This window comes from Macaca mulatta, chromosome 8 (genome assembly GCF_049350105.2).
Source record: "Macaca mulatta isolate MMU2019108-1 chromosome 8, T2T-MMU8v2.0, whole genome shotgun sequence".
Lineage (NCBI taxonomy): Eukaryota > Metazoa > Chordata > Mammalia > Primates > Cercopithecidae > Macaca > Macaca mulatta.
This window is the reverse complement of record NC_133413.1, coordinates 4168147-4191915: the sequence shown is the minus strand read 5'-3', so window position 1 is coordinate 4191915 and position 23769 is coordinate 4168147. Positions and strand designations below refer to the sequence as shown.

Here is a 23769-nt window from a genome sequence, read left to right as displayed (position 1 = left end):
TTTTATTCGGTTTAAGCCCTCAGCAGATTGAATGATGCCAGTTCACACTGGTGAAGGCAAATCTTCACTTGGTCCACTGCTTCAAACGCTAATCTCTCCTAGCAGCACCCTCACAGATATGCCCAGCCTCTTACCAGCTATCTGGGCAGCCGTTAGCCCAGTCATGCGGGCACATAACCTTCACCACCACGGTGGAGGTGCTGCAGTGAGGGTGGGCAGCCAGGTCTCGAGATCTGAGTTGGTGGCATCCATAGGCCTCACAACTGCAGGTGGACAGGTTCCAGGAGAAGGGCAAGACCTGGAGCACTTGGTGACTCACAAGACACGTGGCTGTTTGTTTGCAGAGCATGAATAGCAATTGCCTTTCCTGCCTCTACCCTCTGGCTCTGGTGACTCCATTTCCTTTTATTCTTTTTCAGTTCAGTGCTTCCATTCAGAGGATAGTTTGAGAGGTCTTAAGATATGAAATAAAAGGAGAAAGTTGGTGGGAACATGTCAATATTCTCCTCTTGATGTTTGTAAAATTAGGGTATATGGAGTCTATTCAAAATGTTAAATTATTGATGTCTTAAGAATTGAATTCCTGTTAGCAACTCTCAGTAGGTAATGTTTAGATCAGTATCTATCAGTAGGTACCATTTTAATCATTTAGTATCTATTACCCACTGTAAATTGTGTTCTGTAATGGCAATCATTGCAAACACCTATCCATGAGATGGATTTTATCATAATTTCTGTTTTCAAGATAGGAGAAATGTAAAGGATTGAGAGACTTACCAGAGATCACAGAGCTAGTGAGTAGCTGAGCCAGCATTTGAACTCATAACTTCCTGACATCAGAGTTGAGCACTTAAGCTCCCATATTCTGCTGACAGCCTAATTATTGCCACTTTCCCATTGAAATGATTACATAAAACTTTCTCTTCTTTTCTTCCAAAATGAGTGTCTGAAGTGAGTGTTTGAACGTGGCATGGTTTGTTCAGGAGATTGGAACTCACTGAGGTGCTGAAGGAGACCAGCAGCTCTCAGGAGTGCAAACCTGCACTATTTCTGCAATTCTGAGGCTTGTGAATGCAGGTTCCCGTTCTCCGGCTGTGCTTTATTCTGTGTTATGTTGTCAAGATTTTGTAGTGGTTAAGATGCCTACATATGAACCAGCATAATATATTTGCAAGTAACATAAAGCTCAGGTTTTACTTGGTTTTTCTTGCATATGACATTAGATCTGTTAAGCCTCCTGCAAATTCCATGCCATTTAACCAGTATTTTGTTCTGGCAATCATTGTGAAACTTTAGTGCTACAACCATCTCTCTTTATTATTTTAAGCCCTGTGTGGAGGCTACATCCATGGAAAGAGTGGAACAGTCCTTTCTCCTGGGTTTCCAGATTTTTATCCAAACTCTCTAAACTGCACGTGGACCATTGAAGTGTCTCACGGAAAAGGTAAGAATCTATCATAGGTCTCAAACATACCAACAAGTAAATGAGACAGAAACGTGGGAACAAAACCGAAAACATATTACAGTGTAAGCAAGTGAGATAACTACTTTTCTCATGTATAGTTCAAAACTTTGACTTATTATTTAATAAGATTTTGGAAGAAAAAATAGTCTTTCAACTATATAATAAAAACAGATTCCTTGTTTTGCTCTCTGTTTATCAGATAACCTGAATATATGCATGTGAATAAAAGCTTGAAATCTAGGTATCGTGGTAAGGAATAAAGGCATCTATTCAATAAAATGTGACAATTAAATAAAAGGAAATAAGTGATTGTCTAACTTCTAATTTCCCTAATAAATCTGGGACAGTTTTTGTACTTTCCTTGTATTTTATGTTTACCCCGTATCATCACACATAATGAATAATTTATCTTCACATAATCCAGAGATGCCTCATGGAATAGATATTTCTATCCTCAATTATACATAAGCATAGTGAAGACCAGGACATTTTGCACTTTGTGTAGGAAATGTAGATTATAATCACTAGGTTTAGGATCGTAGCCTGACTGTTTTTCCTGTGACTGAACTTGTCATTTTTAAGAGTCTATTTGGGGCCAGGTGAAGTGGCTCATGCTTGTAATCCCAGCACTTTGGGAGGCCAGGACAGGCATATCACCTGAGGTCAGGAGTTCCAGACCAGACTAGCCAATATGGTGAAACCTGTCTCTACTAAAAATACAAAAAAAATTAGCCAGGCATCGTGTACATCCCTGTAATCCCAGCTACTCTAGGGGCTGAGTCAGGAGAATGGCTTGAACACAGGAGGCGGAAGTTGCAGTGAGCTGAGATTGCGCCACTGCACTCCAGCCTGGGAGATAAGTGAGACTCTATTTTAAAAAATAAAATACAAAAGAGTCTGTTTGAAATTTCAATCACATAAGTGTTATGTAGACTTTGTCTTTTCACATAGATTTGAACCCTAGTTAATATTAAATGGCTACATTTTATTATGTATACTGTGTGACACTATGTATGCTACCATGAATGATAGGAAAGAAGAAGTTGCTCTGAAGGAAACTGAGCATAAAGGAGGCACAGATTATGAGTGACCAAAGTTTTATAATCATAAAAATACACATTTTTATTAGAAGGTATCTATTCACAGTTAATTTTATTGATTTCACTATAGGAATCCAGAAATAAGACTTTGTAGTTGTGGTTACTGTGAGGTCATATGCTTTAGGGGCATCTGAAACTACATTTTTAAGAAAGTTTTTCCTCATTTATACAGATCTCCAACTAAGATTTTTCTAAAGGACACTTGTTTAGTGTAAATTGAAAAATCGTCTGGTCCTTTGTCCCTCAGGGACAAATACTGTCCCTAAGAGCCTACTGACAATTTTTGAATGAAGCCCATTGTAAACATTCTCACCTGTTTTTCTTAAATATCCATATCTATGCCAATATCTACATCTATATCTGTATCTATATATCGCTACATCTATAATCTCCTTATCTACCTCAGTATTCGTATCCACATCATATCTTCCTATTTACGTCATATCTGTACTTATATGCACTTAAGTATTTATGTTTGTTGTTTATCCCCTCTGCTTTTTTTCATTTCTAAAGCCATCCTCTTTCCACCCATTTTCCTCTTGAACTTCAAAGCTAGACTTACATATTAAGAAAACATTTTAATATTTTGATTAAGGCTTGGTGTGTCTAAGTCCAGAAAAAAATTTTCAGCAACTGTTACTTCTCCTAACCTCTCTCTTTTTCTCTCTCTCCTCTACCCCTCTCTCAATCTCTGTCTCATCTCTCTATCATCTCTGTCTCTGTGGCTGTTACTCTCTGGAACCTGTCTTCCCCTGTCATTTCCTCTTCCTCTCCATTTCTTTCATCTCTGCCTCTGTCTCTGTGTCTCTCTGCCCCTCTCCCTCTCTGCCCTCCGTGTCTCTTTCTCTCTCTCTCCCCCCCCCTTCATTTCTCAGGAGTTCAGATGATCTTTCACACCTTTCATCTTGAGAGTTCCCACGACTATTTACTGATCACAGAGGACGGAAGTTTCTCCGAGCCCGTCGCCAGGCTCACTGGGTCAGTGTTACCTCATACGATCAAGGCAGGCTTGTTTGGAAACTTCACTGCCCAGCTTCGGTTTATATCAGACTTCTCAATTTCATACGAGGGCTTCAACATCACGTTTTCAGGTATGTTGGTCTTGTTTGCTGTTTCTCTCCTATGGCAACAATACTGCTATTTCTCTTCGTGAGAATGTGTGTGAGTGTGTGTGTGTGTGTGTGTGTAATGTGTGCATGAGTGTGTGTTTGTGCATGCGTGACTGCAGGCATGATTCCAACCGATGGGGTGCAGGAAGCTGAGCCTTCACAAAGCAGGGTACAAGTACAGTTATGTGGCATCCAGAAAATGCCACTTTGTGTTACACAATCTGTGAATTCTCATCTCTGAAAAATCTGTAAATGTCACTATCTTCTGCAAAGCCCTTCTTACTCGATTCTCTTCACCAACTCTACAAGATCTCTGAAGAAAGTTTCCTCATTGGGAGGCGTCCTCAGGGTCAGTTGTCACCTGATTGCATTGGTTTCTACCCTTCATAGTTGCCAATATTTGCATTGACAACCACCTCTAGGATGAAAGAAGCACGTGGACACACACAGTTGAGGATGAGCTTATAGTTTCATGTATTCATATGCAGTGACAAAAAATACTCCAAGTTAGGTAACATCATTATTTTTAATGATAATATATAGATAATATTTGCACAAGGTTTATATTACAGCAGAAATTATTTGTATGAGTTAGCTTGTTTAATTTGTATAGTTTATGACATAGATGCTCTTTTTTTTACAGATACAAAAAAAATTACCCCCACTTAAAAGCTGACCAAACATGTGAGAGATAAACATGGTCATATAAACAAAATGTGAATGGGTCACATTTGAGTGTGAATGGGTCACACTCAGAACCTCTGCAATATCTTCATTTCCAGCACGCCCCTACCCTCTGCCAACAGAAAGGGCCCTGCTGCCAATGGATGGGAACAATCACATTAACTTGCATTTGTGCATATGATGCTTTGGACAAAGAGAGTTTTCCTTCTTTATTCCTCATAGCCCAGATCAAATGTAATTTTCATAAGATGGTCCCTGGGTGCCACAGTCACGTGTAATTTATTCTACTTTTGAGATCTCAGAAATTCCTTAATAACTTTTGATGCCACTTATGAGATTATGTGTTGCAATATTTGAGTATGTATCTTATCCCCCAGACTAAGACTAAAAATCTTGGTAGAAAGTTTGCTTGCCCCACTTTTATATAAACAGCAGCTCTACTGCTGTATCTTACTCATAAGTAAGACGAGTTATTCGTAAGTAAGATGATTTCCCACTGTATGGGGATTGACACCTCTAACCCTTGTATTATTCAAGGTCAACTGTACTTGAATAATACATGGGTTAGGGGTGTCAACCCCCGCACAGTGGAAAATCTGAGTATAACTCTTAACGCCCCCAAAACTCCACTACTAATAGGTTACTGTTGACCAAAGGCCTACAGTCAATTAACACATAAATAAACTAGTATCTACATATATTTTGTGCTTTCATGACATACCTAACATTTAACTAATTTTTAAGATCTGTCTTGATGGCACAGTTCATCTGCATGTGTTTTTAAGTTGTAGCAAATCTCCAAAAAATTGCCAATATGTTTATTGAAAACAATTCATGTTCCAATGGACTCAAGTAGTTCAAACTCACATTTTTCAAGAGCCAACTGTAAGAAGAACTTCACGATTGCCTACTAACTACTGCATGATGAGAAGCATTATGTAAAATAAAATAGTGTCTTCAAGGAAAATATTTCTTGGGGATTTCAAGATGCTCTGAACTATTTTCTCCTCCCTGTAATTCTACCTAGTTGCCATTTATCTTAATCTGACTTTGTTGATTTTTCTTGGTATTTCACTGCTCATGTGAAGCTTTCAAGACTGGCTCAGACCACTTGAGTTCTTGGAAATTTGTTGTAATCAGCAGTAATCATGAAACGTGCCACTTTATATATCAAAGACTTAAATCTTTCCAACACTAATTCCTAAATCCCTCTCTCTCTGTGCATTCTCCCCTGGTGTATCGCAATTAGTATCACTATGAGAATATCACTTCCTCCTGTTCTTACTTTCATCATGATCCAAAATGAATTTAAATAGACTTCTCCAAAAAAAGAAAATGGCAGCAACGCAAGTCTGTTGTTCACTTCTGCAGGTGTTTCTCAGGAGTCTACGCAAATTCTGTTCATTTTACTGCATCAGTTTCTTATTCCAGTGCCCTTAGCACAGGGCTGATAGTAACTCTTTTGATGACTACTGTCTTAGTCTGTTTGTGCCACTTGCCATAATAGAATACCTGATAGTAAGTAATTTATAAATAATAGAAATTCGTTTCTCAGTTCTGGAAGCTGGGAAGTCCACGATCAAGGTGCTGGCGTCTGGGGTGAGCCTTCTTGCTGTGTCATCACATGGCAGAGGGTATAAGACCAAAAAGGGAGGATCGCCATGTCCCCATGTGGTAGAAGACCAGAAGTCCTTTTATAATGGCTTTAATCCATTAATGAGGGTGGATCCCTCGTGACATAAACATCCCCAAAAAGGGGATCAAATTTCCAGCACATGGATTTTGGGTAACACTCTCAGACCATACAAATAACCAAAAGTCAGAATGGAACTATACAGCTGACATTCTCATTATAAACTACTTACACAAGCAAGCAAGCCAACAACCACATACTCTTTCTTGGGTCTTTACAGTGGTAACAGTCTGTAAACATTTAGAACAATTCATCTCAATATAACCAGTAGAAAATAATACCTAAAGCCTGCAGAAGAAATCAATTCCATCTAGACAGTTGCACACAAGCAGAAAGGTTTTTAAAAAATAAAAATAAAAATAAAACACTTTTGATTGCAAAGCCAACTTTAAGGTAAACAAGTTCCTTAGATATGTTAGAGGAGTAATTTCAATTGGAAAGATTTTTGCCTCGAAACTGGGCTGCACACAATTGCCAGTGACACTGATACCATGGAGTTTATTTTTTAAGTATACAAATAACAAGCAACGTTATTATACAAATGAAGCATTTACCCATCCAGAGACTTTGTTGTTTATCATGAATGGCATTCAGATGCTTTTATATCTGCCTTCTTTCCTGGTAATCGAGTTTATTTCTGCCTTTCTCAGAAGGCCTTAATAAAGCAGTATTTCCTGATTGTGTTTCCTAGTCAGTATTTCTGCAGATGTTAATGGTAACATTGTAGAAAAAGAGCCCCATATTCCAGTTGGTTTAGCTAAATCTGCGCAATCCCCATTTTACATAACGTTGTCTGCTACTGGTTGCTAACTGTGTGCACTGGATACTCCACACTTACTTTCCCACCCGCTATGATGTGTCTACTTCTTGAATGCTAACTTCTAGTGAATTAGCATCATTTCTCAGTCATTCTCTTCAAAAGGTTAAAACTTGGATAACTTTGCGACTTCACATATGTGGTTTTCTCTTCATTCAAAAGCCTTGGTGGCAGGCATCTGTCGTCCCAGCTACTCAGGAGACTGAGGCAGGAGAATGGCATGAACCTGGGAGGCGGAGCTTGCAGTGAGCTGAGATGGTGCCACTGCAGCCTGGGTGACAGAGCGAGACTTTTTTTTTTTTTTTCTCCTAAAAAAACCTTTTCTGCGTCTTTCGTGAGGCAAAACTCCTCCTGTCCAGGTCAGAGGGTGTCTCTGACATGCAGCCTTTCTTCTTTTCCCTGCGCGGAATTTGTTTTCTTCTGGATAACATAGGAGAAAAACGTTTCCATGACAACGTTTTCACACCAAAATTATTTATTTCCCACAATTACTTTTCTGTATTTGCCTCCTTCAGTGGTACCACGAATTTTCAAATGAGGATACTCATTTGAAATGTTTCTTCTTCTGTGGTTGAGTCATGAGTACCTGGGACAGAGGAGAGTGTACTCATTCTTTAATTGCCTAGGCAGGTCTCTTTGACAGGCTGAGACTTGATTGTGAAGCAGAGAATGGACAGTCCAGCTAATTTGGGTGGGCTGTCAGCAGAAGGAGGTGCAACAGGAGGACCAGGCCACCAAATTTAGGATAAAGAAGAGGGACACTGTGGCCAGACCGACCCCTGAAACTGAGGGGAACGTGGAAGGATGTGAAGTTAGTTATGGAGGGCACATAACATAAGTAACTTGGATGTTAATGGTGAATGTTGCATGAAGCCATTGAATGGATTTGAAGAGGTTGACATGATCTGACCTTTTTCAATGTTATTTGAAAGATAATATGTGAGTCTCAACAGGAACATGTTATACAATCCCAGCAAGAGATGCCAGATGGAAGCTCAGATGACAGGAAGGATGCTAGGGTAGAGCTGACTTGATTGGTAGGAAGCGAAGGTGTGGCATAAAATACAGAGTGGGGTCAAGGTTTTCAACCTGCATGAATGAGGATGCTATGCTTTGCATCAAAAACACTAAGAGTAAAGCAGGTTTGGGAAGAAAATACAGACTTTTTCTCTTGCAGATATTAAGGGATGTATTCAAAAGCAATTGACAAGAGTCTTCAGTTCATATAACAGGATCATATTAAAGAAAAAGAAATACTGGAAACCCATCAGCAGAGTTAATTTCAACACGTGGGGCAGCAGAAGATCCGAATCAGCCAATTGAAAAGTAGGGTCCAGTGAGTTAGGAGGAGAGTGGCATCCCAGAAGCTAAGAAAGGACAGCCTTTTAAGAAAGAAGAGAGCATTCAATTGTTTTAAAACCTACTTAGTAAGAGGAGGACTAAGAATTGACCATTGGTTTTTGCATCGAGTGGTCACTGTGACTTTGGTAAGACGTATTTGAGTGGAAGGCTGTGAAGGAAAACCTGAATAGATGAGATGAAGAGAGGCTTGGAGGGGAAGTTGGGAAAATGGAAGATACACCCAACACTTTGAAAAGTTTGTGCTAATGATAACCAGAGAAATGATATGGTGGTTGGGTGACTGTGAAGTCCTGAGATTGGTGGTGTTAGTTTGTTTTGTTGGTTGGTTTGGTTGTTTACCTCATTCTTAAGATTGATGTATTTTTATCTTGATGGAAATAAGAGAATTGATGAGGAAAAGAAAAAGGATAAACTCCAAGAACAAAGTGTTTGAGTAGGTGAGAAGATGGAATTCTGAGGACAATACACTTTTCTTGAGTTAGATGAAGATGAACATGTACAAAGTGTAAATAACTTTGTATAATAGTGATTAAGTGACAATTAATGTAAGAGAATCCTTACAAAGCCTAATCAAGATGGTTACAACTAATACACACCTTCGAACCTCATGATATTGTTTCAGGCTTTCTGTCCTTGTAAGTATCTTTCAGAGGATATTGTATAAACTATGGAGTAAAAATATACACAAAGCAAAGAACCACAGGATCATGATGTTTGTTTATATAAGATAATAGGTATAGCATATAATAATATCAAATTATTCTCCTATTTGGCAAGAGTTTTCAGTTGTTTTTAAAGAAATGACAGGAAACGTATGGTTTGAATTGAGTGTACACAGTATATCCTTAGATAGAAGGAAAGTGATAACAGCAAGGTGTGAGATAGTAATTCTAGTACAAAATCTTGTCTCCTACTTTTCAATCTCGCACTGTTTACAGATTGAAAATAAACAGAGGAAAATTCCACTATTCCTCACTGAGGTATATTCTAGAGGTGAAATTGGCTATGATAAGCTTTCCACAAACACAACCCTGTGCCTTTGCTTTTATGTTATGCTTCATGCCTTAGTTATCAAAAAGCACCTTCGGGAGGGATACAGTAACCAATTTAAGCAATTAGAAATATCAGTGAAATTATTCCACACTTTAAAATGGACAGTTTTGAAGTGAATTATATCATTTTAATATGCTATTTGTCTGTTTGTCTTCAATTACATAATAATTGTACACATTTATGGGGTGCATGTGATATTTTGATACATGAGTAGAATGTGTGACAAACATATCAAGATACTTAAGATACCCATCACCTCAAACATTTATTACTTCTTTGTGTTGGGAACATTTCAAATCTTGCCTTTGAGCTATTTTGAAATGTACACTTTATTATTACTCACAATGGTCACCTTACTCTGCTATCAAGTATTAGAACATATACCTTCTAACTGTATCCTTGTATCCATTGACCAACATCACTTTATCCTTCCCTCCATACACCCCCTTCCCAGCCTCTAGTAACTCTCATTCTTACTTGTCAATTAAAAAAAAAAATACTAAATACCATGTCATTTTTCATTAGACAGTTCATAGTACAAGACAAAAAATGCACGTAACAGTTATAAGTGTTTGGGGAAAATATATATGTAGATTTATTTTTTGTAATAGCACCTTTCTACTCTGGCTATTTAATCATTGTGTATTTACCCAGATCCTCATGCATTTACTCTGTCTCTGCATGCCTCAGAGTACGACCTGGAGCCGTGTGATGATCCTGGAGTCCCTGCCTTCAGCCGAAGAATTGGTTTTCACTTCGGTGTGGGAGACTCTCTGACGTTTTCCTGCTTCCCGGGATATCGCTTAGAAGGTGCAACCAAGCTTACCTGCCTGGGTGGGGGCCGCCGTGTGTGGAGTGCACCTCTGCCAAGGTGTGTGGGTAGGTGGTCACACGCTTTCATTTCATTCATCCATGGGGGCAGGGCATAGCCCAGGCAAGAAGCCCAGGGTGGTCGGGACGGGGTGGGGGGTTGTTGACAAGGAAGGAGGGGGTGAGATTATGGGCCCCACTCTGCCAAGCAGGGGAGAGGGGAGCTGCCTAACTGCTCTGGGCTTGAATTAGCTCATCTGTAATGTAAGTCCCTTTCAGCTCTGAAATTTTATGGTTGAACAAGAGTGAACCCAAAGCATGTGTCAAGCATATTTATGAAGGGAAGAAAATACATATATTAGAGAGAGAGAGAGAGAGAGAGAAAATCTGGAGCAAAAGAAAACAATGAAAAAGAAAGAAGCCAAGCTATAGTAACACAACCTCTGGCAATTATATTGGTTAAAAGCAGCACGTGTCCCTTGGTATAACGATGGTGACAATTTCGTTTTTGTTGTCAGTTGTACCCTTTGATTGGATGATGGTTGCACACTCCTGCTAAGTGGTCATGATAGGCATTTGAATGCTGAATTCGCTTTTTCAGTGTGTTCTGGAGGAATCCAAGAGATAATTCCAAAGAGTAACAGGAACTTTTATTTCGGTACCTTGAAATGAAGTACTGGGCTCACGTGCTGGTACTGGCTTGTTGATCTGGTAGGGTGACGTTTATTGGCAATCTGGAAACTGTGCCACTGTAAGAAGTTTGGCAAAGGAGAATCATCACTGCTGTCGTAGCTTAAAGAGGGTGTGTTGCCCACACGGCCAGAGCTCTCGTAGTTAGCTATACGGACAAGGTCTGGTCCCTGCCATAGCAACCCAGCCATGTTGCTCAGCATATTCTGGGCCTTACGAATTGTTCTTTAAAGTGACAGAAAACTGACTAATGTCGTTGTAAAGAAAAAAGGGAGGTGAGAGATTAACCAAAGTTCTCCTTAACACCAAGCCTTCTGAGTCCATGGAGTCCAGAATACAAACCACACTAATTTAACCAGTTAACAAACTGGAGGCAGGTGGGGGAGGTCTGAAGATAAAATGTAATAATCCATATAAAACACAAACTTGTTCACTTAGCATGACTTGTTTAGCATAACTGGTTTTATTTTACCATGGTGTGGAATCTCTTTGATTTTTTGGAGTTGCTTAGGAATATTATGTAACTCAAATGATAAAGCTCTCTTTTTGAATGTTAATGAGCCAGAGAGACACATAGTCAGAATTTCATTATTTAAAAAATTAAACAAAAACTTGAATCAAATCATCTGTGTCTCTTTCCAAAACAGGTGTCTATATATTTTTACAATCTGTTTTTATCCTAAAATAGATATCCTAAAATCTCCTAAAATCTTACTTTTTTGTGGTTATAATATTTATTTGAGAATGGAAGGCAAATTTTGAATATTATCTCAAGAAAGAAAAGATACGGTATTTTGTAGATGATCTTAGGAGTTCCCAGAGTTGGTTGGAGTCTATTCCAGAGACTCCTAACTGAGACTGTTTGAAGTCTGGGCAAAACCCCCAACTCAGTGAAATTAAAGTGACATCTAGATATGTCACAGTAAGTAGTCTACTGATTATAATGATTAAGACCCATTAAATGTTATTCTATTTCATCCACAGTCATTATCTTTACATTGTTTTTCTTGTCATTCAAGTTTTTACTCTGCGGTCTAAAATATGAAAGAATAAGTAACCAGAGTTGGAAGAATAGTTACTATTTATTAAACACTGCATTGTAGACCAGCCACTGCTTCAGGCTCCTTCCATGTAATAATGTATTTAGTCCCATGACAATTCTATGAAGTAAACCCTACGGTTGACAGTTTCCTTTTACAGGTGGAAATATTAAGACACAAAGACCCTACAAACTTTGCCCAAGGACATAGAACTAGGAAGACTCAAACCCAGGGAGCCTGCAACTCAGCCTTTAACCACTGCACTGAACAGGGAAACGGAGGGCGTTGGACAGGCCCTTTTTGTATTTAGTCTTTTGCATTTTGCCTGCAGTTCCCTGATTTTTCTTCCAACCCCTCTGGTGCATTTGGGTGCTGTCTTCATTTCTCTCTCATTCCCCCCACCTGCTTAGCTCCTAGTTCTGAAGGTTTCTGGCCACTGCAGAGCTCTCAGGTCAGGCTCCTCCTGCCCACCCTCCTAGCTCCAACTCCCTCCATATCCCCTCATCCCCCTGATGGTTCCCCCAGCTCCCCAGACCCCACCACCCCCAGGGGCCGCAGCTCGCAGAATGCTCTCTCCAAAGTGAAAACCCCATCGATTCGCCCAATGTAACAGAGCCTGGTCAGTGCTTCCCCTACTAATCAGAGCAATCACTCTCCCTCCACTCTGTCCTGGCTCAGAGTCCCTCATTCACTGGCTCTCCAGAGTGCACCCAGCACTCACCCAGCATCCTTGTGCAGACAGATGGAGCCCTCTCAGGCCCACAGAGCAACAGGGCTCTTTCTATAAGATTGGTGCAAAGTAATTGCAGTTTTTGCCATTACATTTTTTTTTTTTTTTTGAGACAGAGTTTTGTTCTTGTCACCCACGCTGGAGTGCAGTGACGCGATCTTGGCTCACTGCAACCTCTGCCTCCCAAGTTCAAGTGATTCTCCTGCCTCATCCTCCCGAGTTGGTGGGACTACAGGCGCGCGCCACCGCGTCCAGATAATTTTTGTAATTTTAATAGAGACGGGGTGTCACCATGTTGGCCAGGCTGGTCTCGAACTCCTGATCTTGTGATCAGCCTGCCTTGGCCTCCCAAAGTGCTGGGATTACAGGCGTGAGCCACTGCACCCGGCCTCAAGTTGTCTTCATCTCTTTGTCTCCCTCCTCGGACTGACGGCTGCTTTACAGTGGGCTGCCTCATCCCTAAGCTCTGTGTATCCAAAAGAGGAAAATTGCTTTCCTCAGAAGCTTCTCTTTTCATCTCAAAAATTTGATTCATCCATACTTCATGTTCCTTTCTCTAAAATTATAGAAATAAAAATGATTTGCCTGTGGCAAGGAAAGAGGCAAATCCATACCAAAGGTTGCAGGTGATGCCTAAGGAATGTCGACTGAGTTAGAAGCATGCCATTTTAACCTCCCTAATAAATGTCTGACCTTAAATGGAATTTCCAGTGAGCGTCTGAGCTGAGAACTATTTTTCTATCAAGTCACTTTTCAGTGAAAGAGGTGGAAAGTTTTTTATTATTTGTGTTTATTCATTTTAGGGTTTTTTTCAACCTGATGATGTATTTAGGATGATAGAAATAATATCATATATACCTTGGGTATTCAACCTCAATGCTCAATCCGTCTCTTCTGGCACGTGTTGGCATGTGTATTATACATGTATTGTTTAGGATCTTCTTTTTCGCTTGCAAGTTAGAGAAAAAGTTGCCCACATTGGCTCAAGTCAAAATGAAAGTTTATTGGTAAGGTGATATAAAGTCCATACATAGGGACAGCTTCAGGTGAGGTTTGATCAAGGGTTCAACCTCATCAACAAGAACCTGAAGTCTCAGCATCTCTCAGTTTTGCCAACCTGGGTAAAGCACTAGGTGGCTTCCTAATCTCATATCATCACATACAGTGCGGTAGCCCCACATCCTGCAGCTCTGTGGAAACAGCTATGTCAAGATCGCTTATGTACAAGTCCTGGGTTTCCTCTCACTGGCCCACATTGAGTCCCATGCCTATTCCTGAGCAGTCATTGTGGCCAGGGCAGTCGTGATTAGCTTAGGACATTTAGAATTCCATCTGCACAGCTTTTGAATAATAACAAAAACTGAATATTTTGTGATGTTTTGTGACTTTTTGTAGTATTTTGGTCAAAAGAGCAGGAGCAAAGTTAGAGAGCACGTATGATGGAGATAAATGTTCACTATAATTCTGTAACCTAATATTGCATCTATGACATCATTTCAGAATTATTTGAACAAAAAATTTTCTCAGACAGGGTGTTAAAGGGCTGTATATATACGTCAGCATAAGCCTTAAATGCATATCTAGTAAGAAAATTTTTTTTAAAATGAATGAAAGTGAGATATAGCCTCTTATTGATTAACTGTATTAACTCTATTTGCTTGACAAAGTAGAAAGTCACTGGTCGAAATAAAAAAAGAAAAAAATCAACAACACCCTTATCCTCAATTTTTGAATGGATTATAAGTTATTTCCGACAGGCATAGTAAAACAAAATATCTTGCCTGTATTTTAATTTAATTTAGATCTAGTTTAACACTAAACTCTCTCTCTATAGAGAGAGATATATTAAACATATATCTCATTAAAAATACCAATATATGGAGTTTAGTGATATATATAATATATATGATACATATCATGTGATATATAAGATGCATATCATGTGATATATAAGATGCATATCATACGTGATATATATGAGACATATATGTGATATGTGATATACATCACATGTGATATGTGATATATATGATATATATCACTAAACTGTATATAATTCTATGTAGTTCTTTAATTTTGGGTTTAAAAATTTGAAACAACGTTCTAAGCTAAAATGTTAGTTTCTATTGCTTCTTAAAAGCTAATCCAATAATGGCACTAAATTGTAAAAATAAAGGTTTTAGGATAATGCATGGGCTAAAAATAGTACCATTTTGTGAAATTCTTAGATATTCTTTGTGAGTAAATATGGACATGCACATTTTGATTTATATAGACTTCTATTATGGGCAAGATTTACTTATTGTGTAGAACACAATGAACTTGGTTTAAAGGAGAAAGGTAGATTTTCTGTTTCTGTTCCTTAGTTGAGCTGTTTTCTATTTCTGTACTTTTTAAATAAAGCTTCTAAAACATAGAGGTCTGAATATTAATGGTTTTCCCAATTTCATAATGCCCTCAAAAGCCCCACAACAATGTCCACATTTTAATAACCAGAGCCATACACCTTTACTTTCAGTCATTATGTTAAGAAACATCTCTGTTAAATGTGAGGTATTGTGTAGGCTCAACATTATTTAGGTGGACAAGTTGCTTCAGCTGTAGAATTTGAATCCAATTTAACTGTATTGAATAGGCAGATTGAGAGGTTATATATTTTACTTAGTTTTTTAAATAATCAAATAAATAGTTATTCAATGTCCCCAATAAAATAACTTTCCCTAATATTGAATATGTATTAATTTATACAGACACTTTGGTTAATGTTATGAATTTGGGACTTCCTAGCCTCCACGTCTGTCTGTTGTTGAGGCCACTCTCTCTGTGGTACTTTGCTACAGCAGGCCAAGCAGACTGAGACAGCAAATTTCGCAGGTAGCTGCCTTTGTACAGAAGAATTGACTGAAAAATCAATTAACTCCTTTCTCCTGTGTTAATTTAATTTTAATTAGTTTCGTTCAATTGCAAAAATCTAAGTGACAATTCAATTATAATTACCATTTCAGTAGCTTTTTTATAAAACAGCAAGTGATTTGTATTAAGAAACATTGTATTCATTCATCTTAATATTAAATAGACTATTGAAAAAAACTTCTTTAAAATGAAGCATTTAATTGTTCTAATGGTGATTTTCAATGAATGTTTGAAATCAAGCTCAAATAATTTTTGAAATTTTGGTCACTTAACTGTTGCAATTTTCTGAGCACTTGCTCTTTACTTAATATCAGTGTCTTATTACATTATGTCCTCCGCGATACTGCTCCAGGGTCTGGAGCACCTCTCTCAGTTTCTTTGACACATCCATTCTTTCATTTGAATATCACGTTGTATCCATTTTTGTATACTGGGAGCCCACCCGCACAGCTGTGGAAACAAGGAAAAGGAAACATTTTGTGATATGTGAGCTATCTGGTGGTATCTTGGTCAGCAGGAGTAGTGTTAGAGAGCAGATAGGAAAGGAGATAACAAGCTTTGGCAAGAATTCTTCTAATTTAATTTGAAAACAGAATTAAGTCAGAAGACAAGCCTCCAAAAGTATACCAATGTTTCTTCAAAGAACATTTTGTAAAATAGTAACTTACACCATTCAGAAAGCTGCTTCCCTCAGCAGCATCACTTTCCTATCCTGTTGGACTCACAAGGTTATTAAAGTCATAAGCAAGTAACCCTCACGGATTATTTAATATCTGCCAATAGGAATGATTACCAACATTGTGTATTAACAAACATAGCACAATTATTGCACCTTCTGATAGCAGATTGCCTGGGGTTCAAAGAATAGTCTGCCTCTCACAGCTATGTGATCTTGAGCCTGTTAATTAGTGTTATTGTGCCTCAGTTTTCTCATGTGTAACATGGGTTTAGTTTTGGTATATACTCCCATGGTTTTGTTTGTTTGTTTGTTTTGTTTTGTTTTGTTTTGAGACAGAGCTTCTTTCTTGTTGCCCAGGGTAGAGTGCGGTGGCGTGATCTCGGCTCACTGCAACTTCCGCCTCCTGGGTTCAAGCAAGTCTCCTGCCTCAGCCTCCCAATTAGCTGGGACAACAGGCATGCACCACCATGCAAGGCTAATTTTTGTATTTTTAATAGAGATAGGGTTTCACCATGTTGGCCAGGCTTGTCTTGAACTCCTGACCTCAGGTAATCTGCCCGCCTTGCCCTCCCAAAGTGCTGGAATTACAGATGTGAGCCACCACGCCCAGCCAATGATGTAATAGTAATAAGAGCATGCATTATGTAAGTGACATATAGACCAAAAAAAAAAAATTAGATAAATTCCTATACCCCATCAGGCATGGTATTACTACAACTCATTTTTCCTACGATTACTTCTTTGAACCTTCAAAGATATTCCTCTTCTATTGAAATTCTAGAATTTGTGTCACAAGTCAATCTTCATAACATCTATACCTTCTGTGTTTTTGTTTAGAGTCTTTAAAATTCAACTGTTTTAGGGCATTCCTCTTTTCCAAACATCCTTTTATCAGGGCACGTCCATGCTCCAAACTCTTTCAGGGAACTCCTGCCATGGTTCAAGGAAGCGCAGGCATTCCCTACAACCTGGTTCAGGCTGTGTTTGCAGTCCCATTTCCCGTAGTTCCTTCCTGTGATGCTTCACTTCGGTCATGTTGATAAAGCCATAAAAACATCCTATTTGTCTTGTACCTGAGACTGTGCCCATGTCCCAGCATTCCTTCCCCACCTGAAAATGATTTATTTATTTGCCACTATGCCAGTATATCTTCAATTGCATGAATTGTTTTTCAACTTGTAAACCTAACAAAAGACCTAAATTTGGAATGGTTGCCTTTGTCGATTTTTGTTAAATTCAATTTTAAATATTCCCTAATATTTGTGACTAGGTTTCATTCTCTGGTCGTTAGAATTATGTTCTTATTTTATTCCCTTTAAGGACAGCACCTTTTATAGCTGGAAACCCCAACTCTTCTCTCCATGGGGCAGCCAAGGGAGGACACACAGCTTGGCTTCTTTAAAGTTTATTTTCATTTATTTTGGCTTTTATGTGAAAGACACTTTCTTCAGGAAGGAAAAAAAAATAAAAGAATATCCAACAAAGATATTCAATATCCACAAATTATTAACTTTTCCAAGGAGCTTACTATCTAAATAGCTTATTGTTGAGTTTAAACTATAAAGTCATTTTTCTTTCTCTCTCTTTTTTTTTTTTTTTTTTTTTTTTGGAGATGGAGTCTTGCTATGTCTCCATGAGGGCAGTGGCGGATCTCAGCTCACTGCAACCTCCACCTCTCAGGTTCAAACAATTATCCTGCCTCAGCCTCCCAAGTAGCTGGGACTACAAGCGTGCGCCACCACGCCCAGCTAATTTTTGTATATTTAGTACAGACATGGTTTCACCATGTTGGCCAGGATGGTCTCAATCTCTTGACCTCGTGATCCACCCCCATCAGCCTCACAAAGTGCTGGGATTACAGGCATGCGCCTCTGCCCCCAGCCTGTAAAGCCATTTTTCTTCAACCTTACACTGTCTGCGAATCATCAAATTGCTAACAGAGAAGGATCACTGTTCAAACACAGCAAGGTGTGGGCTGGAGTAGGGATGCCCAAGTATGGAGCATGAGAAACACATCAGTTGCTTTTCTCTCCATATTTATATATTTATATCTATTTTGTAGATATATATTATATATAATATAGATATTTTATAGATATAAATATATTTATATGTACTTATAAATACACACCTACTCATGGGTGTATATATATATATGTCTTTTAAGATGGTTTTTAAGTTATTATAGTTATACAATATATAATTATGATTGTATAATTATATTACTGTAATTTCTTAAAATGATTTTAAATTCCCAATGGCATCTTTGAGTCACCAATTGCCTGCACTTCTCCCTCAACACTTGCACCCTGAGAACCATATCCAAAGTCTGCCTTTCTATCTTTGTTTAAGGAGGATGAGGGAGAAGTGAACCCAAGTTGTCAAGTGTTTTCCTCTCTGACTTTCTCCCCACACCCTTCCACATGGAAGCATTCTGAGATTCAGTGTGCACAAATCACTGGGGGGCAATCATGGATCTCTAGCAACTTCCTGCTGGCAAGTGGATTAGGATGCCCATGGTCAGTGACGTAGCTGATTGTGTTCATGGTCAAAGAGGGAGTGAGGGTGTGAGAGAATCAGCATCGTGGCAATGGGCATGCAGAAATCATCTGCAAAATTCTGCAAGACCTTGAGCAACCCACTGGAAAATGAACACTGTGCATCCTTCCCTCCCACTCTCAGTACATACCTGGCATTTAACTGATGCTCGGTTTCCAACCTAACAATTATTCTTCAAACGAATAGGCATTCTGTGGGATATTTACATCAGAGTGCTGGGCACATCGTATAGTCTGCAAAATTGTTGGTGCAGACTCCTGTGGAGCTCTCTTGGCACATACAAACCTCTGTGTGTGTGTGCACCCGCATATGTAGCCACTTTATTATTTTGTGTGTGTGTGTGTGTGTGTGATTGTATTGGACTTAGAATTTTGGAGCAACAAGAGTTAATGCTGTGATACAATCTTGTCCAACCCGCGGCCCACAGGCCACATACGCCCCGACGCAGGCTTGCCTGTGGCCCAACACAAATTCGGAAGCATTCTTGACCTAAACTGTTCACTTTCACAGTGAAACAGGTGCTGAAAAGTTAAGTGACTTTCCGCAGGTTGACAGAAAGTAGACAGTTGTATGTATTTTCACTTTGACCTTGATAAGAGGAATTTTGTTTGGTATAAATTTAGATCGAGAAGTCAACTATCCTCTTCCTTCATTGGGAAAGGGGGAGAAGCAGATATTTACTGCCGTTGAATGTTCTTCCATCCTAAGACATAATGCTAAGGCCTTCAGGGCTGTGACATCCTGAAGACTGCGACAAGATAACTCAGTGGTTTGGTCTGTCGTTAGATTCCCCTTTGAATGCGTCCCAGTTGGTGCCATAAGATACCAGTGAAGAAAAACTGCAGAGAAACAACGGTAGAATGGGTGCATGGGAATTGGTGGAGACATTTCATGAGACAGGAACGAGGCTAGTGGGAGAGGTGCTGTGACAACCTGGTGACACAGCTCCTCAGCCATGGTGCCGGAGCACCTCTGTTTTATTCTAGAACTCTCTGTGTGAGACCATGCTGCTTCCACATAGTCAGAGGTCATTCTGTTAAAATAAATAAGACACTTTTGAAAATGAGCTAAGCGGGGTATCTTTTTGTGTCCAGTTGGTAAAACAATTTTAAAAAATCACTGATCTATTTTAAAATAATATATTATTAACAGACATACATTGATAGAAGAGGAAGCTATCATGATTTTAAAGGTTTTAATCTGTTAAAAACAGTAATTCCACTTTTGAATCCTCTTTCTCTGATGTCCTATTTATTTTAGCTGAATGTGGAGCAAGTGTCAAAGGAAATGAAGGAACATTACTGTCTCCAAATTTTCCATCCAATTATGATAATAACCATGAGTGTATCTATAAAATAGAAACAGAAGCCGGCAAGGGTATCCACCTCCGAGCACGAAGCTTCCAGCTGTTTGAAGGAGATACTCTCAAGGTAAAAAGAATCTTCTCCAACAGGATGACTCCAACTTTTCTTCTCAAAAAATATATTGTCTGTTTTTCTACATATAGATATATGCACATATTGATGTATCTTTTATGTATGATTTATTTATATTTATTTACAAATAATTTTAAGGAAGTGTCATATCACTTCGCTTAGAACAGTATATGTGGACTTTGAAATAACCTTGTAGATAAACCTAGATCTAACATTTATTAGTCCAGCACCTCGTGTAAGTTATTTAACACTTTTGATCTTCAGCGTCCTTATGTGTAAGAAAATACAGCTATACCTACATTTTTGGACTGTCTTGAGGATTTAATCTAATAACATAAGTGGATGTTCCTAGCATTGTGTCTGGCACATAATTGTAACTATTAAAACTTGCAGGGTCCTCAAACCAACCCTTTCTGTAGTTAATCTTGATTTTTAAATGTGGCCATAGTGTGGAAAGCTGGAAAGGTTCTGAAGTGATAATAGAGGCAAATCCAGCCACGGTGATCAGATCACAGACAGGGCTGATGAGGAGACCCCAAGCCAGGACAAGACAGAATCTCAATATTGATTGCAGGGGTACCCAAGTCCTGCCTTGATTTATAAAATCCCAGCTCCAACCAGAAATGCCCCTTAACTCCTAAGATTCTGATATAATTTTCACCTCTCCTGTACGTATTTCAATAAACTGGAAACCTTCTATGATCTAGGGTCTGGAGAATGGGCAGCCTAGCCTCGGGGCACTGAAAGGGAAAAGATTTAAGCAACAAGACCTAATGCTGTGATACAATCTCGTCCAACCCGCGGCCCACAGGCCACATGTGGCCCAACACAGCTTTGCCTGTGGCCCAACACAAATTTGTAAACATATTTAAAACACTATGAGACTGTTTGTGTTTGTGATTTTCGTAAAGCTCATCAGCTATCGTTAGTGTTAGTGTATTTTATGTGTGCCCCAAGACAGTTCTTTCAGCATGGCTCAGGGAAGCCGAAAGATTGGACACCCCTGCTAGAAATCACCCGTCCAATCACCTGCTTATTTCAGTGAGGTGAGCAATTTCATTGAACAGAAGCCTGGTTTCGGGCAAGAAAGGAACACGTGGCTCTTTTTATTCCCTTTTTAAAATTCCTGGGGTTTTTCAATTAATTTACATCTACCTAGATGCACATAATGATGCATTTTAGATTCAGTACTGTCAACTCACTTTGAACTATGAGCATTATAAGAGAATATGCAGAAAGCCAAGTAAAAGGGAAAACCCTGTTTGTCCTCCCTTTACAGAATGGCTGGAATGGAGCCCCCGCTGGGCTCCACTTGACCTCATTAGAAGTTATGTGCACAGGTCAGGAGATGAAAGGGCCTTCCTTCCTCCTAAGGCCGCGTTTGACTGTATTTCAATGTCATCATTTAGCAGAGTGGTTTTATTCTAGTTGTTCTTTCATTTTAATAGTCTTTTGAAAGCTCACGCTGGCAGTATGAGGGACTGTAATTAAGAAGTGGTTTTTAGGCCGGAAACTAGCACATTCTTACTAATCTAAAAAAAAAATAGTTACATCACAAGTAGGCATTTTCTGAATTTTTTAATAACCTCAAATTTAGAAGTCAGTAAGCCTTTAAGGCAAACTTTTAAATAACTCTTAACTATACTTTAGTGCAGGTGAGTGATTAGAGATACTGCATAAAATATACAAGGATAAATATTATTGGAATGGAAGGAAGGAAATTACGTTCATTTGTGATTGCATGCCATTTAAAGTTGTTGATTATAACAAAAAGTTTTTTTAAAAAAACTTGCTTCTCACATTTAATTACAGAGAAGCTGTCAATCGTATAAAATGCCTACATGTTTTGCAGGCATATATTTTGTTAAATATGCTAATAAAGATCTCTGTTAAAAACATTTCTAGTAAAATTATCTTAATTTTTGAGCCTAATGCTGTTCACATTGATCCCTCGCACATACTGCGATGTAATAATAAAGACTAAAATTTTATATTCACGCAACCCCTGCACACATAAATAAATATGATGTTTTCTTGCTTCATGTGGAAAAATCATAGATATCGAGCTCTCAGAAACATGTCATGAAAGGAATATAGAATGGAAAGCACAATTAATTTTGGAAATAAATCTGCAGGGTATAGTTTCTGTTAAACGGGGAAAAATTTCCCCAGAACTTTCAGTATTGTCATGCTAACATTCTGTGTGACGTTTTCTGATCTGTGATCATCTGCTAACCCAGCAACATCCCTTAAAGTATATGGCATTGATTAAATGCCAAACTCTGAGGAGGGTCTGTAGTGCAAATACTTACAGCCTTGTATTAAACAGGTGAATCCAGAAGGCTTTCTCTAATAACTGAAAGAACCCTTTGAATCTAGCTACTTATAGGTGAAAAAAGATAACTAAGAAATGTTGTACAGAACAGGTGTAGCCTGTTCCTCATTCCATTGGGATCAGAAATCAAGTCTTCTGACTTCCACTCCTATCTGGGTTTTTATTTGTGATCAATGCAAAACCTGAACCCAGATTTTAACTTTAGAGAACTGACAGGGGAAAGCTCCATGTTCATCAGTGACATGCCTGTTCTCTGGGGGTGTCGGTGGTTGGACCCAGTGCTAATTGCTGATGACGTGGATAAAGAAGGAAGAACTCCTGTTCTGAAGAATCTTACGATTAAGCCTTTGAGCTGTTTATGTTTAGTGGTTCTAACCGTGAAACCACTGGGAGCGAGGTGCAATCTCTCAGGGATCCACAGTGCACTTGGTCAAGTCCTCATGAGGAAGCCAAGATTCAGGAGAGCAGATGAGCTCACAGTGTGTCAGGACCAAGCAGGGGCTTCACGGAGTGTCCAGTTCTTTCGTGTTTCCCCGTCTTCATGGATTTCTGTGAATTACAGAAAATTCCACGGTATACGGGGTAGCCCAAGGCCTTCCTGGGGAGATCTGCACATTTTTTCTTTGACCCAGACTCCTCTAGACTTAAAGCCTTTTAGCCTCTGGATGTCAGACCCTGGCTCATCCAATAAAAACATGGAATAAAGCAAATAATGGTTTTTAAACAATGACCTGGGACAATAGTCTTTTAGTAAGGAGATTAAAGGGTATCTGATTCTACCCCACTAGCATGTCCATATTTAGTTGTAATGAAATAACTACCCACAAAATCATCTTTTCTAAATGTATTTTCTCCTTTTCTGAGTATGTGTGTCTGTGTACATCCCTGGGTTTATATATTAATTGAAAGACAATGAAAGAAGAATTAACCCGTATAAAGAGGAAATAAGTGGGGAAAAGAAACAAACACTTTGGAAGAGCCTACTAAGACTCTGTTTAATTTTATTTAGTTAGGGTTCCATTTTTCTATTAAGACAAACTGAGCATTTTCCAATATAATGTAATAAATGTTTGTTTTTATGGCCCCCTGCTAGTGAGGGAGGCAGGTGGATTAGCTGTGCCCACCTAGTGCTCTATTGTTATTGGGATGCGAGGACTGCTGCATTGACTTTTTCATTTTATTTTAAGCTCCGGGAATTAACCTGTGCAGAAATTGCAGGTTTGTTATATAGGTATACAAGTGCCATGGTGATTGACTGCACCTATCAACCTATCATCTAGGTTTTAAGCCCCGC

At 38.9% G+C, this 23769-nt stretch overlaps 1 protein-coding gene across 1 annotated transcript in view; it reads left to right on the top strand.

Annotated features, from left to right (window-relative positions):
- CSMD1 (CUB and Sushi multiple domains 1) overlaps positions 1 to 23769 on the top strand; it is a 2034615-nt gene that overhangs the window by 1621306 nt on the left and 389540 nt on the right. Inside the window, exons 19-22 of the mRNA XM_015144705.3 lie at positions 1328 to 1444; positions 3441 to 3656; positions 9974 to 10162; positions 19965 to 20134. Coding sequence (XP_015000191.3) covers positions 1328 to 1444; positions 3441 to 3656; positions 9974 to 10162; positions 19965 to 20134 — 692 coding nt within the window. The remainder of the gene's footprint in view (positions 1 to 1327; positions 1445 to 3440; positions 3657 to 9973; positions 10163 to 19964; positions 20135 to 23769) is intronic.